The 17046-nt window shown below is 42.8% G+C and overlaps 1 protein-coding gene across 1 annotated transcript; it reads right to left on the bottom strand.

Moving 5' to 3' along the window:
• Positions 1 to 7213: 7213 nt before the first annotated feature.
• Positions 7214 to 17046, bottom strand: LOC137312165 (actin, cytoplasmic 2-like). The gene is made up of 3 exons (XM_067978851.1): positions 16998 to 17046; positions 16757 to 16905; positions 7214 to 9261 (listed from the first exon to the last, which is right to left on the bottom strand). The coding sequence occupies exons 2-3, from the start codon at positions 16880 to 16882 to the stop codon at positions 8257 to 8259; spliced, it is 1131 nt and encodes a 376-aa protein (XP_067834952.1). The 5' UTR covers positions 16883 to 16905; positions 16998 to 17046; the 3' UTR covers positions 7214 to 8256.

Raw genomic sequence — 17046 nt, 5'->3', positions numbered from 1 at the left:
ATTTTTATCCTATCCAATATTTCTACTCCCTCCTCCTCTACTGCGACATTAACTTCAACCTCTTCTTTTGCGAAGGCAGATGCAAAGTATTCATTCAGTACCTCAGTCATGCCCTCTGCCTCCACAAGAAGATCTCCTTCTTTGTCCATTCTGGACTCACGTCTGCGGTTGCAGAAATGCCCATCTATCCCCCTGACTATCGAATCCTCTATAACAATTGCATTTCTACGCTTTATTGTGCCCTCCTGTGCAACCGAGCCTCCCATGAGGCCATGGTTTGCTTCTGACTGCACTTCCCCGAGGTATCATCACCCTCACTGGTATTCCGCACTGAATATTGGTTTGTGGACACACTCCCAGGATATTCCTGCACTGCCTGCCTGTTCCTCCTAGTCTGCCTGGTGGTCACCCACTCCCTCTCCTCCTGAACTCTCTGTAGCTGCGGGATGACCACCACCTGAAAAGTGCTATCCACAAAACTCTCAGCTTCCTGTAGGCACTGTAGTGACACCAGCCTCCCCTCAAGCTCAGGAACTCTGAGCTCGAGCTCAAGCAGTTGGCGGCACTTCCTGCATATGTGGTTTTCCAGGACACACAAACTGTTCTGGAGTTCCCACATGGCACAGGATGTGTATGCGACATCTAACCTGCCATGTTGGCTGACAGCTACTTTTTTTTATTCGGTCATGGGATGTGGGCGTCGCTGGCGAGGCCGGCATTTATTGCCCATCCCTAATTGCCCTTGAGAAGGTGGTGGTGAGCCGCCTTCTTGAACCAGTTTTTTTAAAAACTGTTTGTTTAGCTTTAAGGCGATTTAACTGTTTATCTAGCACTAAAACGCTAACAACTGAAGACACTAATCAACCACTAAAGACACTAACCAATAAACTAAACACTTACTGACTTAGCCTCGCCGCACACCTTTGTGTTGTAATGTCATTATGATCTTTTTTTCCTATCTGCTGCAGACGAGCCCCTCCTTATCCAGACCCTCCTTATCCAGACCCTCCTTATATAGACCCTCCTTATATAGACCCTTCTCGGACCTCTCACAATGCTCTGTCATGCAGTTCAATATGGGGAAGCGTGAGGTCATACACTTTGGATCTGAGAAAAACAAATTGAAATAATTTCTTAATGGTGAGGGATTATGATCTGTGGAAGAGCAAAGGGATTTAGGTGTCCATGTACACAAATCACTAAATGTTAGTGCACAGGTACAAAAAGTAATCAAAAAGGCTAATGGAATGTTAGCCTTTATCGAAAGAGAATTGAAATTCATAGAATCATAGAATCATAGAAAATTTACGGCACAGAAGGAGCCCATTCGGCCCATCGTGTCCGCACCAGCTGAGAAATGCGTCATCCAGCCTAATCCCACTTTCCCACATTTGGTCTGTAGCCCTGCAGGTCACGGCTCTTCAGGTGCACATCCAGGTATTTTTAAAATGAGTTGAGGGTTTCTGCCTCTACCACCCTCTCAGGCAGTGAGTTCCAGACCCTCACCACCCTCTAGGTGAAAACATTTTTCCTCATTTCCGCTCTAATCCTTCTACCAATCACTTTAAATCTATGGCCCCTGGTTATTGACCCCTCCGCTAAGGGAAATGGGTCCTTCCTATCTGCTCTATCTAGGCCTCTCATAATTTTGTACACCTCAATCAAATCTCCCCTCAGCCTCCTCTGTTCCAAGGAAAACAACCCCAGCCTATCCAATCTATCATCACAGCTAAAATTCTCCAGTCCTGGCAACATCCACGTAAATATCCTCTGCACCCTCTCTAGTGCAATTACATCCTTCCTGTAATGTGGTGACCAGAACTATGCGCAGTACTCAAGCTGTGGCCTAACTAGTGTTTTAAACAGTTCCTGCTTAACATCCCTGCTTTTATATTCGATGCCTCGGCTAATAAAGGAAAGCATTCCATATGCCTTCTTAACCACCTTATCTACCTGTCCTGCTACCTTCAGGGATCTGTGGACATGCACTCCAAGGTCTCTCACTTCCTCTACACCTCTCAGTATCCTCTCATTTATTATGTATTCCCTTGCCTTGTTTGCTCTCCCCAAATGTATTACCTCACACTTCTCCGGATTGAACTCCATTTGCCACTTTTCTGCCCATCTGACCAGTCCATTGATATCTTCCTGCAGTCTACAGCTTTCCTCCTCACTATCAATCACACGGCCCATCTTTGTGTCATCTGCAAATTTCTTAGTCATGCCCCCTATGTTTAAGTCCAAATCGTTAATGTATACCACAAAAAGCAAAGGACCTAGTACCGAGCCCTGTAGCACCCCACTGGAAACAGCCTTCCAGTCGCAAAAACACCCATCGACCATTACCCTTTTCTTCCTGCCACTGAGCCAATTTTGGATTCAATTTACCACATTCCCTTGGATCCCATGAGCCTTTACTTTTTTGACCAATCTGCCATGTGGGACTTTGGCAAAAGCCTTTCTAAAATCCATGTAGACTACATCAGTTGTGCTACCCTCATCGATCCTCCTTGTCACCTCCTTGAAAAATTCAATCAAGTTAGTCAGACACGACTTTCCCTTAACAAATCCGTGCTCAGTGTCCTTGATTAGTCCGTGCCCTTCTAAGTAACAGTTTATCCTGTCCCTCAAAATTGATTCCAATAATTTGCCCACCACTGAGGTTAGGCTGACTGGCCTGTAATTACTCGGTCTATCCTTCGCTCCCTTTTTAAACAATGGTACAACGTTAGCAGTCCTCCAATCCTCCGGCACTACGCCTGCATCCAGTGAAGTTTGAAAAATGACTGTTAAAGCCTCTACTATTTCTTCCCTGGCTTCTTTTAACAGTCTGGGATACAATTCATCCGGCCCTGGTGATTTATCCACTTTCAAAGCTGCTAATCCCCTTAATACTTCCTTTCTCACTATGTTTATCCCACCCAATATTTCACACTCCTCCTCCTTAACTTCAATCCTTGTATCATCCCTCTCCTTTGTAAAAACAGATGCAAAGTATTCATTAAGAACCATACCCACATCTTCTGCCTCCACACATAATTTACCTTTTTGGTCTCTAATAGGCCCTACTCTTTCCTTAGTTATCCTTTTGCTCTTAATGTATTTAATAATTCAAAAGTGAGGAAATTATACTTCAGTTGTACGGAGCTTTGGTGAAACCCCATCTGGAGTATTGCGTTCAGTTCTGGGCACCGATCCTCAGAGAAGATATATTGGCTTTCGAGGGGTTGCATAGCAGATTCACCAGAAGTACACCAGGTCTAAAAAGGGTAAATTATGAGAACAGGTAACGAAAACTTGGCTTGTATTTCTTGAGTTTAGAGGTTGAAAGGTGATCTAATTGAGGTGTTTGAAATGATAAAGGGATTCAGTAAGTACTTTTTTACACCAAGGTTAGTTGAAATCTAGAACTCTCTCTCCCAAAAGGCTGTGGGTGCTGGATCAATTGAAATTTTCAAGACTGAGATAGATAGATTTTTGTTTGGTAAGGGTATCAAGGGATATGGAGCAAAGATGGGTAAATGGAATTAAGGTACAGATGAACCATGATCTGATTGAATGGCAGAACAGGTTCGATGGGCTGAATGGCCTACTCCTGTTCCTATGTTCCCATTCTTCTCATTGTTTGGATGATAATTTTCAGTGATATGAACTTAAAGAAATTTACACACCCCTACATTTGCCAGAAACCCATAAGTAGGGTATTGGAATCATGAAAGTCATCATACAAGTGTGAAGGGACCAAGATGATGTGTGGACTGAGCATTTGGGAAGCTTTTGGGGTTAGCGGTTGCCTCAGGCTAGCCCATGGATGGGTTTTAAGGTTGGGGCTGAGAGGACCCACTGGGTGTTCAGTTGGTTTAATCTTTGAAGACAGCAGGGAGCCCTAGGCAGTTAGATTGCAAGCGCAAAAAAATTGAACAGACATTAGCAGAGCATCATGAACAATGGATGAGAAGGAAGACAAAATGGCTGCATGTAGTTCAGATGATTAAACAAAGACAGATTTACATTGATGGAATTACTTAGAAATTACAACACACAAACAAGAAAAGGTCAGGTGGTTGGTGAGCCTGTCGAATGCTCTAACAGAGTCAATGATTGAAACAGAGACCATGTCAACATTTAAGAACAGGTTAGATAGGTGGTTGAAGGAAAGAGGGATAAAGGAACAGAGTGGGCACGTGCTGCTTGTGGAGGATAAACACCAACTGATAGCACTCTCGCCTCTAAGTCAGAAGGTTGTGGGTTCAAGACCCACACTAGAGATTTGAGTACATAATCCAGGCTGACACTACAGTCCAGTACTGAGGGAGTGGTGCACTGTCAGAGGTGCCGTCTTTCAGATGAGGCATTAAACCGAGGCCCCGTTTGTCCTCTCAGGTAGACGTAAAAGATCCCACAGCACTATTTGAAGAAAAGTAGTGGAGTATGGGATCCTGAGCTTTATAAATTGAGGCATAGAGTACAAAAGCAAGGAAGTTATGTTGAACCTCTACAAAAACTGGTTCAGCTACAGCTGGAGAACTGTGTCCAATTCTGGGAACCGCACTTTAGGAAGGATGTGAAGGCCTTGGAGAGGGTGCAGAAAAGATTTACTAGAATGATTCCAGGAATGAGGGACTTCAGTTACATGGATATACTGAGTCGCTGGGGTTGTTCTCCTTAGAGCAGAGAAGGTTAAGGGGAGATTTGAAAGAAGTGTTCAAAATCACAAAGGGTTTAGATAAAGTAAATAAAGAAAAACTGTTCCCATTGACGGATGGGTCGAGAATCAGAGGACACAGATGTAAGGTGATTGGCAAAAGAACCAAAGGCTGCATGAGGAAAAACTTTTTTACACAGCGAGTAGTTATGATCTGGAATGCGCTACCTGATAGGATAGTGGAAGCTGATTCAATTGTGGCTTTCAAAAAGGAATTGGATAAATACTTGAAGGGAAAAAATTTGCAGGGTAACAGGGAAAGAGCCAACATGGGCTCGATGGGCCGAATGGCCTCTTTCCGTGCTGTAACTATTCTATGGTTCTTTCTGGTGTCCTGGCCAATGTTTATCTCTCAACCAACATCACTAGAACAGATTATCTGGTCATTTATCTAATTGCTGTTTGTAGGACCTTACTGTGTGCAAATTGGCTGCTGCTGCATTTCCTACATTACAACAGTGACTATGCTTCAAAAGTACTTAATTGGCTATGAAGCCCCTTGGGATGCCCCAAGGTCATGAAAGGTGCTATATAAATCCAAGTCCTTTCTTTAACACAGACTGGTTAGGCCAAATTCCCTGTTTGTGTGTTGTAATTTCTAAGTAATTCCATCAATGTAAATCTGTCTTTGTTTAATCATCTGAACTACATGCAGCCATTTTGTCTTCCTTCTCATCCATTGTTCATGATGCTCTGCTAATGTCTGTTCAATTTTTTTGCGCTTGCAATCTAACTGCCTAGGGCTCCCTGCTGTCTTCAAAGATCATCTGGTTCTTAGGAAATCTGGAGCAGTGACAACACATTGGCATATGGGAGCTGTGGGAGATCAGAGCTGATTTTATTTAATTGTGTTGGATTTTTGTTTTTGCTCAGCATCCATTTTGAAGTAACTACTGCTTTAAGCAAATTGAAAGAAAACGTTTGTGAAATTTGGATACCTGACTCACCACTCAAATAGACATACTTTTTACATGTCAAGATGACAGTCATATACCCAAAAAAAAAATCAATTTTATAGATTATGGTGACAGATCAGGTTTTTAAATTTATGTTTGTAGCTTTCTATAAGCAGAAAGCATCTCCTGTGAATCAAAAGGACTCATGAAGAGGGTGCAGGAGATTTACTAGGACAATACCAAGAATGGGGGGGGGGGGCGGGGGGCTTCAGTTATGTGGCAGGACTAGAAAAGTCAAGATGGTTCACAGAGCAGAAGGTTAAGGGACGATTTAATAGGTGCTCAAAATTATGAGGGATTTTGATTGAGTTGGCAAAGGCAAGATTTACTGAATGGCCTTCTGTAAGATTCTATGATTATGAAAATTATAGAAATTATATGGAAACAGGCCATTTGGCCCAACCAGTCTAACAGCATTTATCCACCACCCAAGTGCTAATCACATTTACCCACCCTATTCCCATATCCCTTCAATTCTGTTTCCAATCATCCAGCTACCCAATCTTGACTTTATATTGTTTCTGCCTCATTAACCCTGCAAGTGAATGCCACAGCCTCAATTCAGAAGTGTCCCCTACCCTCTGTTCTAAATCTCCTGCATTTAATCTTGTATTTATGGCCCCTTATTCTTTACTTCAACTTCTATCCATGCTGTTCACAATTATTTCAATCATTGTCCTGTAATCAACCAAAAGAGCCCCAATTGTCCCCCACATACCAGGCAGTATCTTAGTGGATCTGCATTGTACCCTCTAGCTTCCTATAGTGTAGAGCCAAATACTGCAAAGGTCTAGGTTCATTGCCTCTAAGCATTTATATTCTATACATTGATTAAACCCACAATTCATTTTTTTTTAAAAATGGCCTGATCAAGCCAAGGTGCATTTATGTCCTGCAAACCTGTACCCCACCAAATCCCTCTGCTCTTTATATCAAGCATATCTCCATTCATAGTATAATTATGACTGTTTGTTTTAATAAACATCACCTCACACTGAATTCCATCTGCCACTAAGCCCATTTCAATAGCCCTTTGCAGCTCTTTTTGATTTGGAGATCTATTTAAGACTGTATGGGATAGGATGCCTAGGATTAACTCCTAATTGCTGTATATGCTGCAGAAAGATGTGCAAGGAAGCAGGAACCCAAAAGTGGAAGACTTGCTAAAGGCATATCAAGCCCCATCTGCCCTCTTGGGTGGATGTAAAAGATCCCATGGTACTATACAAAGTCCTGGCCAATATTTACCCCTCAACCTACACCTAACAGATTATCTGCTCATTTGTGGGAGCTTGATGTGCACAATTTGTCAGCCACATTGCAACAATTGGTTTGAAGCATTTGGGATGTCCTATATAAATGCAAGTTCCAGGTTTGAAATGGTTAATCTGACCAAATGAGTATTTCAACATCAAAGACAAACAAACAATGTAGCAGCAGCCCTAGGGTTCTCAGTTCCCTACTTCACTCAAGATACAAATGAGAAAAAAGCTTACTCAAGCTTTTAGCTTGAGCATAAACTGAATGTTTGCATTCAACTTCCACAGCAAGATTTATTTCAGATGCTTTATTGAACAGGCTGTCACAAAACAGCAAGTTAGGAAAAAAAGATACAAATGGATTCAAATACATTAGAGGTAGTTTTTATTTTTCACAAGTAGCATTTTTTTTTCTTGGTACTTGGACCAAGTACCATCTATGTATATCAATATACTACAGTCCCATTGACCAGCTGAAGTCTATTGCATCACCATTGACACCTGGGAGGGAAAGAGGAAAATCAACTTGATCCTAGTGCATTTTACCACAGAGCCAAAAAATTGCACTGAGGACAAGTTAAAAAAGGTTACAGGCAAGAGTGTGGTGGCAGGAAGGAAAAATTAAAGTTATTCTAGGCAGTGATGTTTATGGACAGCCACATTGTTCGACTGCCCTGGATTTACAAATCATCCCTCCAAGAACTATGTCCATAGTACTGGAATTTTTTTTTTTTTGGGGGGGGGGGGGGGGGGGGGGGGAAGAGATGTTTAAGATCTTAGGATGACAGTGGATAAATAAAACAAAAAAGACAGTTGAATCCCAGCTCATGCAGCCAAGCTGGAATTCGATTACTCCTTCCATTGAAGGACAGGCTATCAGATAGCTGCATCAGCTCTGGTTCCTGCTTCACTCAAAGACCAATACTGGTTGGCACAGTAACATGAAAGCAGTAGAGATGGCAGGATCAATTAGAGAACTTAAGATTGGTCAGCAGCTTCTAATAGAACTATAAAATGTACCACTGTAGATTTTGAAGAAAGCTGCACCTTGCACCAATTATTACTCAAATATTCAACTCAAGGCAATGGATATGATTAAAATGTAACAAATCCAAATGATATGAATTAAAATGGAACGCTTGTAAATGTTGAGGAAAATCCAATGACAATGGTGGACAAGTTACTCAGGTCAAAGTTCATTACAACTAATTTTATAGCACAGCACACTCCACAAAAGATACTAGGTCTCTCCCAGCTACAACACATGACGTTTCAAAACCAAGTTGCGGCAAAGAATTGAAACAGATCATTTCAACATCAATTTGTTACAGCAAGATTAGAAGCATTTGCGGTGAACTATGGAGGGCCCAGACTCATCATACTCCTGCTTACTAATCCACAATTGCTGGAAGGTGGAGAGAGAAGCCAAGATGGAGCCACCGATCCATACCGAATACTTCCTTTCTGGTGGAGCAATGATCTTAATCCTCATTGTGCTCGGAGCCAAGGCAGTGATTTCCTTCTGCATCCGATCAGCGATACCTGGGTACATGGTGGACCCACCAGACAAGACTGTGTTGGCGTACAGATCCTTCCTGATGTCTATGTCACATTTCATGATGCTGTTGAAGGTGGTCTCATGGATCCCAGTTGTCTCCATTCCTAGGAAGGCAGGTTGGAAGAGGGCCTCTGGGCATCTGAAACGCTCGTTGCCAATGGTAATGACTTGACCATCAGGGAGCTCATAGCTTTTCTCTAAGGATGAAGAGGAAGCAGCCATGGCCATCTCAGTCTCAAAGTCAAGGGCCACATAACAAAGTTTCTCCTTGATGTCACGTACAATCTCCCTCTCTGCTGTGGTAGTGAACGAATACCCACGTTCTGTCATGATCTTCATCAGGTAGTCAGTGAGGTCCCTGCCAGCCAGATCTAGCCGCAGGATGGCGTGGGGCAAGGCATACCCCTCGTAGATGGGCACAGTGTGGGTAACACCATCACCAGAGTCCATCACAATACCTGTAGTGCGACCAGAGGCATACAAGGACAGCACAGCTTGAATGGCAACATACATGGCTGGTGTGTTAAATGTCTCAAACATGATCTGGGTCATCTTCTCTCGGTTGGCTTTGGGGTTCAGAGGTGCCTCTGTGAGGAGAACAGGATGTTCCTCTGGGGCAACTCGCAGCTCATTGTAGAAGGTATGGTGCCAGATCTTCTCCATGTCATCCCAGTTGGTCACAATCCCATGCTCGATTGGGTACTTCAGGGTCAGAATCCCTCTCTTGCTCTGGGCTTCATCACCAACATAACTGTCTTTCTGACCCATTCCCACCATGACACCCTGGAATGAGAAGAAAAATATGGTCAGAAAATAGAGCATACATTTAAAACAATTCTAAATTCCTTAAGTATTGGGCCTATGGAAATCAAATAAACTGGACTTCAGCTATGTTTCACACATGGTAGGTTGGAGGCACACTATATTTGCACTTTATGTTGAGTGGCCAAAAGGACACAGCATTCAACCAATTCCGCATGGCAAGTTGCTAACTGATCAGCTAATGTACACTGCAGTTGAGATTTGAGTGTGCTTGAGATTGTCAGAACCTAGAGAGTTGAAAAAAAAAAAACTTTGTAGTATTTAGAGGCAAACAAGTAAAAACAAAAATGGATTCCTATTCAGACTAGAGTTGTAGGATCTCCTACAATGATCAAGACAAATGCCTTAGAAAGAACTGAATAGATTTGTTGGGGTGGGAAGACAGACAGAACAAGGAACAATAAAAAGAACTTTCATTTAAATAGCACCCATGTCATTCCCAAAAAGTGTACCACAATTACTTCTGATGCTTAGCTTATGTAGGAAAATGAATTAGCCAATTTGCACACAGCAAGATCTCAAAACAGCAAATGAGATAAGTGACCTATTTTGGTAGTATTGATTTGAGAAATGTTAGCCAGAACATTGAGAGCCATTGGCTCTTCACATCCCACAGCTGGAGCCTCAATTTAAACATTTCATCTGAAAGACAAAGGAGAACGCCAGAGTGAAAGGCTAGGAATTTGCTCAGATGAAAGAAAATGTAGTCCTCATCATGGACACCCTTTGAGAGTTCAATCTTGGATTCTCATGATGCCCAGAATAGATTAATGGCATTTGAATCAGTCATGCCAGTTTACACACAGCAATGAGAAAGCTGGTTAGGTAAGGGGGTCAGTCCCACAATTTGAAAAAAAATTGCTGGGGGAACAAATGAAATCCAGCTTCCACATCAGATCATTTCCAGATAACCTATTTTACATTAGAATCATAGAAGTTAACATGGAAACAGGCCCTGTGGCCCAACATGTCCATGTCACCCAGTTTATACCACTAAGCTAGTCCCAATTGCCTGCACTTGGCCCATATCCCTCTATACCCATCTTACCCATGTAACTGTCCAAATGCTTTTTAAAAGACAAAATTGTCCCCGCCTCTAGCAGCTCGTTCCAGACACCCACCACCCTTAGTGAAAAAATTGCCCTTCTGGACCCTTTTGTATCTCTCCCCTCTCACCTTAAATCTATGCCCCCTCGTTATAGACTCCCCTACCTTTGGGAAAAGATTTTGACTATCTACACCCCTCATTATTTTATAGACTTCTATAAGATCACCCCTAAACCTCCTACTCTCCAGGGAAAAAAGTCCCAGTCTATCTAACTTCTCCCTATAAGTCAAACCATCAAGTCCCGGTAGCATCCTAGTAAATCTTTTCTGCACTCTTTCTAGTTTAATAATATCCTTTCTATAATAGGGTGACCAGAACTGTACACAGTATTCCAAGTGTAGCCTAACTAATGTCTTGTACAACTTCAACAAGACATCCCAACTCCTGTATTCAATGTTCTGACCAATGAAACCAAGCATGCCGAATGCCTTCTTCACCACCCTATCCACCTGTGACTCCACTTTCAAGGAGCTATGAACCTGTTGTACTAGATCTCTGTTCTATAACTCTCCCCAACGCCCTACCATTAACGGAGTAGGTCCTGGTCTGATTCGATCTACCAAAATACATCACCTCACATTTATCTAAATTAAGCTCCATCTGCCATTCATCGGCCCAATTTATCAAGATCCCCTTGCAATCCTAGATAACCTTTTTCACTGTCCACAATGCCACCAATCTTGGTGTCATCTGAAAACTTACTAGCCATTCCTCCTAAATTCTCATCCAAATCATTAATATAAATGACAGCGGACCCAGCACCGATCCCTGAGGCACACCGCTGGTCACAGGCCTCCAGTCTGAAAAACAACCTCTACAACCACCCTCTGTCTTCAAGCCAATTTTGTATCCAATTGGCTACCTCACCTCGGATCCCATGAGATTTAACCTTATATAACAACCTACCATGCGGTACCTTGTCAAAGGCTTTGCTAAAGTCCATGTAGACCACGTCTACTGCACAGCCCTCATCTATCTTCTTGGTTACCCCTTCAAAAAACTCAAATGCGAGAGATATGATTTTCCACTCACAAAACCATGCTGACTGTTCCTAATCAGTCCCTGCCTCTCCAAATGCCTGTAGATCCTGTCTCAGAATTACCTCTAACAACTTACCCACGACAGATGTCAGGCTCACCGGTCTGTAGTTCCCAGGCTTTTCCCTGCCACCCTTCTTAAACAAAGGCATAACATTTGCTACCCTCCAATCTTCAGGCACCTCACCTGTAGCTGTCAATGATTCAAATATCTGCGCTAGGGGACCCGCAATTTCCTCCCTAACCTCCTGGGTACATTGTCAGGTCCCGGAGATTTATCCACCTTGATGCGCGTTAAGACTTCCAGCACCTCCCTCTCTAATATGTACACTCAAGACATCACTATTTATTTCCCCAAGTTCCCCAACATCCATGCCTTTCTCAACCGTAAATACCGATGAGAAATATTCATTCAGGATCTCACCCATCTCTTGTGGTTCTGCACATAGATGACCTTGTTGATCCTTAAGAGGCCCTACTCTCTCCCTAGTTACTCTTTTGCCCATTGATTTCACAGAAGAGACGGTTACACCTAACCTGCAGGCACCAGACCATGGTTATAGTCAGTCATGGGCACAATCCCATAGATGATTCACATGAGGCTGACTAATATACTTTAAAATTTGTTCATGGGATGTGGGTGTCACTGGTGAGGCCAGCATTTATTGCCCATCCATAACTATGTAGATGCAGAATAGGTAGTGAGTGCAGCAACACTGCATGCACAAGAGGAAGTAGTCAAGCTCTAGTGTGCAAGTGCAGGTCAGCATTGGGACAGAACAAGTCATTGACTAGGACCTTGAAGCAATGCAAAAGATCAGAGCAACTCTTAAGATATAGGACAGGTCAATGGCAGGCAATGAGGAGAACTGGCATATGCAAATTGGCACACAAGTAGCTTTAGAGTAATCAGATATAAAATTGTTGTGGTCCAAGGAGTTAAATTAAAAAAAACCAAGACCTCAAGGGTTTCTGGATTATTACCTGAGCCATGTCCAAATTGGTGTAGGGATAAGCAGATTAGGGAGGCAAACATGTGGCTGAATGAGTAGTGTGGGAAAGGAGTGCCATTTCATGGGACACTGGCACTAGTACTGAGACAGGAAGGAACTGTACTGTTGGTCAGTTCCACCTGAACCAGGGTCCTAGTGGAAAGGATAAATAGGGCAATCATAAGCTTTAAACTAGTAAATTGATTGGGGTGGGGGGGGGGGGGAGCAGTAGTATAAATAATTTTAAAACAAACAGTAGTAGAGTAAGTCAAATTACTCAACTACAGGTAGTAAAAACTAAAGATGTAAAGAAAACCATTAGAGCAGAGGGACAGGTTAGGGTATGTGGCCCAAATGAGCATTCTTTATACAAAGACATGAGTATAAGGAACACATTCAACTTAGAGGGTACATGGTAGCCATTACTGAGACATAGTTGTAAGACAGTAAAGGCTGAACTGAATATACCAGGTCATAAGGTCTATAGGAAGGATAGGGAAACTGGCAGCAGGGGGGTGAGGGAGGAGAAGAGAAGCCTTAGTGATTAAAGATGAAGTTACTTCAATGATGAGGCTATAACAAGAGGTAAGCAGGCATTGGAGACTATGGGTAGAATTAAAAAAGGATTTAAGACTGTAGCAGTTGTGTATAAGCCCCCCTGGTAGCAGCTGTAAAATGGTAGAATGTGCAAATGCAGAGATTAGTCAGGCATATAGCAAAGGCAGAGTGGTTTTAATGGGGAATTTTAACTTTCCTATTGATTGCAATAAGCAGACAAGCTCATCAGAAAGGCATCAAATTTTGGGTGTTTTCAGGACAGCTTTCTGCAACAATATGTCCTAGAACCACAAGGGGGCAGGCCAATAGATTTAATAGTGAGTAATACACCAGATTGAGTTTACAGCTTAACAGTGCATGAACATTTATCTAACAGCAATCAGATCAAGTTCAACATTACATTTGAAAGGGAGAAACCTGTATCAGCAACTAAGATTCTAAACTGAGTCATCCTGTTGAAGTTGGCCTTAACTATCTACAGTAAAGTGGGCAAAACAAGACCAGTAGGAGGTGTTCAAAAGAATTTAATGATCCCCTAAGGGGAAAGAGCTCTACTTGCCAAAAACATGAATGACGAGGGGTAAGGGACAACATAAACACAAAAAGCACAGATCCAGGTGATGGGAGATACGAAGAACAGCAAAGTGTGACAGATAGTAAGAGCTCCAAAATAAAAGAAACTTGCAAGGGATATCAAAACCAACAAAATTTTTTCACAATTATTAGGAAAGAGGGTGGTCAAGAACAATGTGGGTCCCTTAAAAACTGCTAATGGTGATATTGTAAAATGAAGATAAGGAAATGGTGGACATTAATTACATTGCACCAATATTTACAGTAAAGTAAATGCCAGATGCCCCAAGAAACTAATTTTGAATCAGGGACTCACCATAATGTAAACAAATGAAAAAATGGCAAAAGTGTGACAAATCCCCAGGACCAGATGGTTTCCATCCCAGGGTTTCAAAAGTAGTGAAAACATTGTAGAAGCCCCAACTATAATCTTCTAAAGTTCTCAATTCAGGAACTGTTCCTTTAGATTGAGAAATGAGAACCAGGGAATTAGAGATCAATTAACCTACCATCTAATAATTAAGGTTAGAGTGACTGAACACCTTAAATTTTCAACTGATCAGAGATCCAGCATGGATTTGTAAAGGGTAGGTCATGCCCAGCAAACCTGATTGTGTTGTTTGAAGAAGTGACTAAAGTAGTGGACAGGGGACTGTATGGATGATGTCTGGCCAATTACTGCCCCATCAGTCTGCTTTCAATCAGTAAAGTGATGGAAGCTGTCATCAACAATGCTATCAAGCAACACTTAATAACCTGCTCATCAATGCTCAGTTTGGGTTCTGCCAGGACCAGTCGGCTCCAGACCTCATTACAGCCTTGGCCCAATGATGGGCAAAAGAGCTGAATTCCAGAGGTGAGGGTGACTGCCCTTGACATCAAGGCAGCATTTGACAGTGTGGCACCAAGGAGCTCTAGTAAAATTGAAGTCAATGGGAATCAGGGGGAAAACTCTAGTGGCTAGAGTCATACCTAGCACAAAGGAGGATGGTAGTGGTTGTTGGAGGCTAATCATCTCAGCCCCCAGGACACTGCTGCAGGAGTTCCTCAGGGTAGTGTCCTAGGCCCAACCATGTTCAGCTGCTTCAATGACCTTCCCTCCAAAAGGTCAGAAATAGGGACATTCGCTAATGATTGCAGTGTTCAGTTTCATTCACAACCCCTCAAATAATGAAGCAGTCCGAGCCCACATGTAGCATGACCTGGACAACATCCAGGCTTGGGCTCATAAGTGGCAAGTAACATTTGCGCCAGACAATGACCATCTCCAACAAGATTCTAACCACCCCCCCTTGACATTCAATGTCATTAACATTGCCGAATCCCCCGCCATCAACATCCTGTGGGGGGTGGAGGCAGTGTCACCATTGACCAGAAACTTAACTGGATCAGCCATATAAATACTGGGGCTACAAGAGCAGGTCAGAGGCTGGGTATTCTGCAGCGAGTGACTCCACTCCTGACTCCCCAAATCCTTTCCACCATCTACAAGGCACAAGTCAGGAGTGTGATGGAATACTCCACTTGCCTGGATGAATGCAGGTCCAACACCATCCAGGACAAAGCAGCCTGCTTAATTGGCACCCCATCCACCACCCTAAACATTCACTCCCTTCACCACCGGCACTGCCGTGTGTACCAGCCACAGGATGCACTGCAGCAACTCGCCAAGGCTTCTTCGACAGCGACTCCCAAACCCGCAACCTCTACCACCTAGAAGGACAAGAGTAGCAGGTACATGGGAGCAACACTTTCCCCTCCAAGTCACACACCATCCCGACTTGGAAATATATCACCATTTCTTCATCAGCACTAGGTCAAAATCCTGGAGCTCCCTACCCAACAGCAGTGTGGGAGAACCTTCACCACATGGACTGCAGTGGTTCAAGGCAGCAGCTCACCACCACAAGGGCAATAAATGCCAGCCTCACGCACATCCCATGAACAAATTTAAAAAAAGGGACTTCCAGAAGGCATTTGATAGTCTCTTTATGAAGGACTTTTTTTTAAAGCTAAAGTTGAAGTACATGGAATGGAGGGCAAATTATTGACCTGGTTAGGAAATTAGCTGAGTGGCAGGAGAGATAGTGTAGGGATAATTGGCAGGATGTGACTAGTGGTGTCCCACAGGGATGTGTGTTGGGGGCCTTAACTCTTCACTGTATTTATTAACAACTTGGATATGTGGCTCTCTAGCCTGTCATCCAAATATAAAATTGCAGAGATATTAATAGATAGTGAATGAAATCCATTTTCCACAGTTTTGCCCAAAGTAAGCAAATGTGGAGTCATCCTCTTTGGACCTAAAAAGATTTTGTACTTCTACTGTTTGGAGTACATCATTTACAAAGATTAAGGGCCCATGTACATAGAACATTATTATAGATTCAGAGAATGAGACCATTCAGCCCATGCCAGCTCTCTGCAAGAGCAATCCAGCTATTCCCACTCCCCCCACCCTTTCCCTGTAGCCCAGAAAATCCTAGAGTGCAAGGGGGTAGAAGTTATGCTACAGCTATAAAAGCCTTGGTTAGACCATGCCTGGAGTGCTGTGTTCAGTTCTGAGCACTGCACTTAGGAAGGATATATTGGCCTTGGAGGGAATACAGATTTACTAGAATGATACCTGGACTCCAATGGTTAAATTAGAAGGAGCAATTACACAAACTAGGGTTGCATTCCCTGGAATTTAAGAGATTATGGTGTGATGTGATCAAAATTTAAGATATTGAGAGACACTATCTACCCTATTTGCACTGGTTGGGGAGTCTAGGATTAGGGGACTAAATTAGTGCCAGGAATGAAATTAGGAAATACTTCTACACAAAAAGGTGTTAGAAGTTGGGAACTTTTCTGCAAATGGCAGTTGATGCTAGCTCAATTGTTATATTATCAATCTCAGATTTAAAATCTCTTATTGTTAACAAATTTAAGAGATTATGGGGCTATGATGGGTATATGGAGTTAGATCACAAATCAGCCATGATCTCATTGAATGAGAACACAAGTTTAAGGGGCTAAATTACCTACTCCTGTTCCCACCACTACAGGTCAAACATTGTTCTTCAAAACAGGCATTCAGATCAAACATGCACATTAAAGCACACATACATCCATGGGACAATCACATTCACATCTGAAGCACCAAAAGAAGGTGGTGATAAGATTTTGTTAGCTCAAACTTTTACCTGGTGTCGAGGCCTCCCCACAATGGAGGGAAACACAGCTCTGGGGGCATCATCCCCTGCAAACCCGGCCTTACACATCCCAGATCCATTATCCACAACCAGGGCTGCAATCTCATCATCCCCCATGGCTCAGAACCTGCTAGAAATCACTAACATAGAAGAACAAAGACAGATTGTTAGAGATAATACATCCAACTTATAGCCAAAGTACTAAGAGAAGCATAATTTGTAATTCCTTTACCTGCAGCAATAGGCAAATTAACCACTTACATATCTACTCTTCGGTAGAG

The sequence above is a fragment of the Heptranchias perlo genome, chromosome 3 (assembly GCF_035084215.1).
Source record: "Heptranchias perlo isolate sHepPer1 chromosome 3, sHepPer1.hap1, whole genome shotgun sequence".
NCBI classification, from domain to species: Eukaryota; Metazoa; Chordata; class Chondrichthyes; order Hexanchiformes; family Hexanchidae; genus Heptranchias; species Heptranchias perlo.
Note: the sequence above shows the minus strand (reverse complement) of the source record. Positions and strands in the feature narration are given on the sequence as shown.

Coding starts and splice junctions, on each gene's coding strand:
- LOC137312165 (XM_067978851.1), bottom strand. CDS start 16,882: ATGGGGGATGATGAGATTGCAGCCCTGGTTGTGGATAATGGATCTGGG. Junction 9,262..16,756: donor TGGGGAGGCCTCGACACCAG/GTAAAAGTTTGA, acceptor TTCTCATTCCAG/GGTGTCATGGTGGGAATGGG.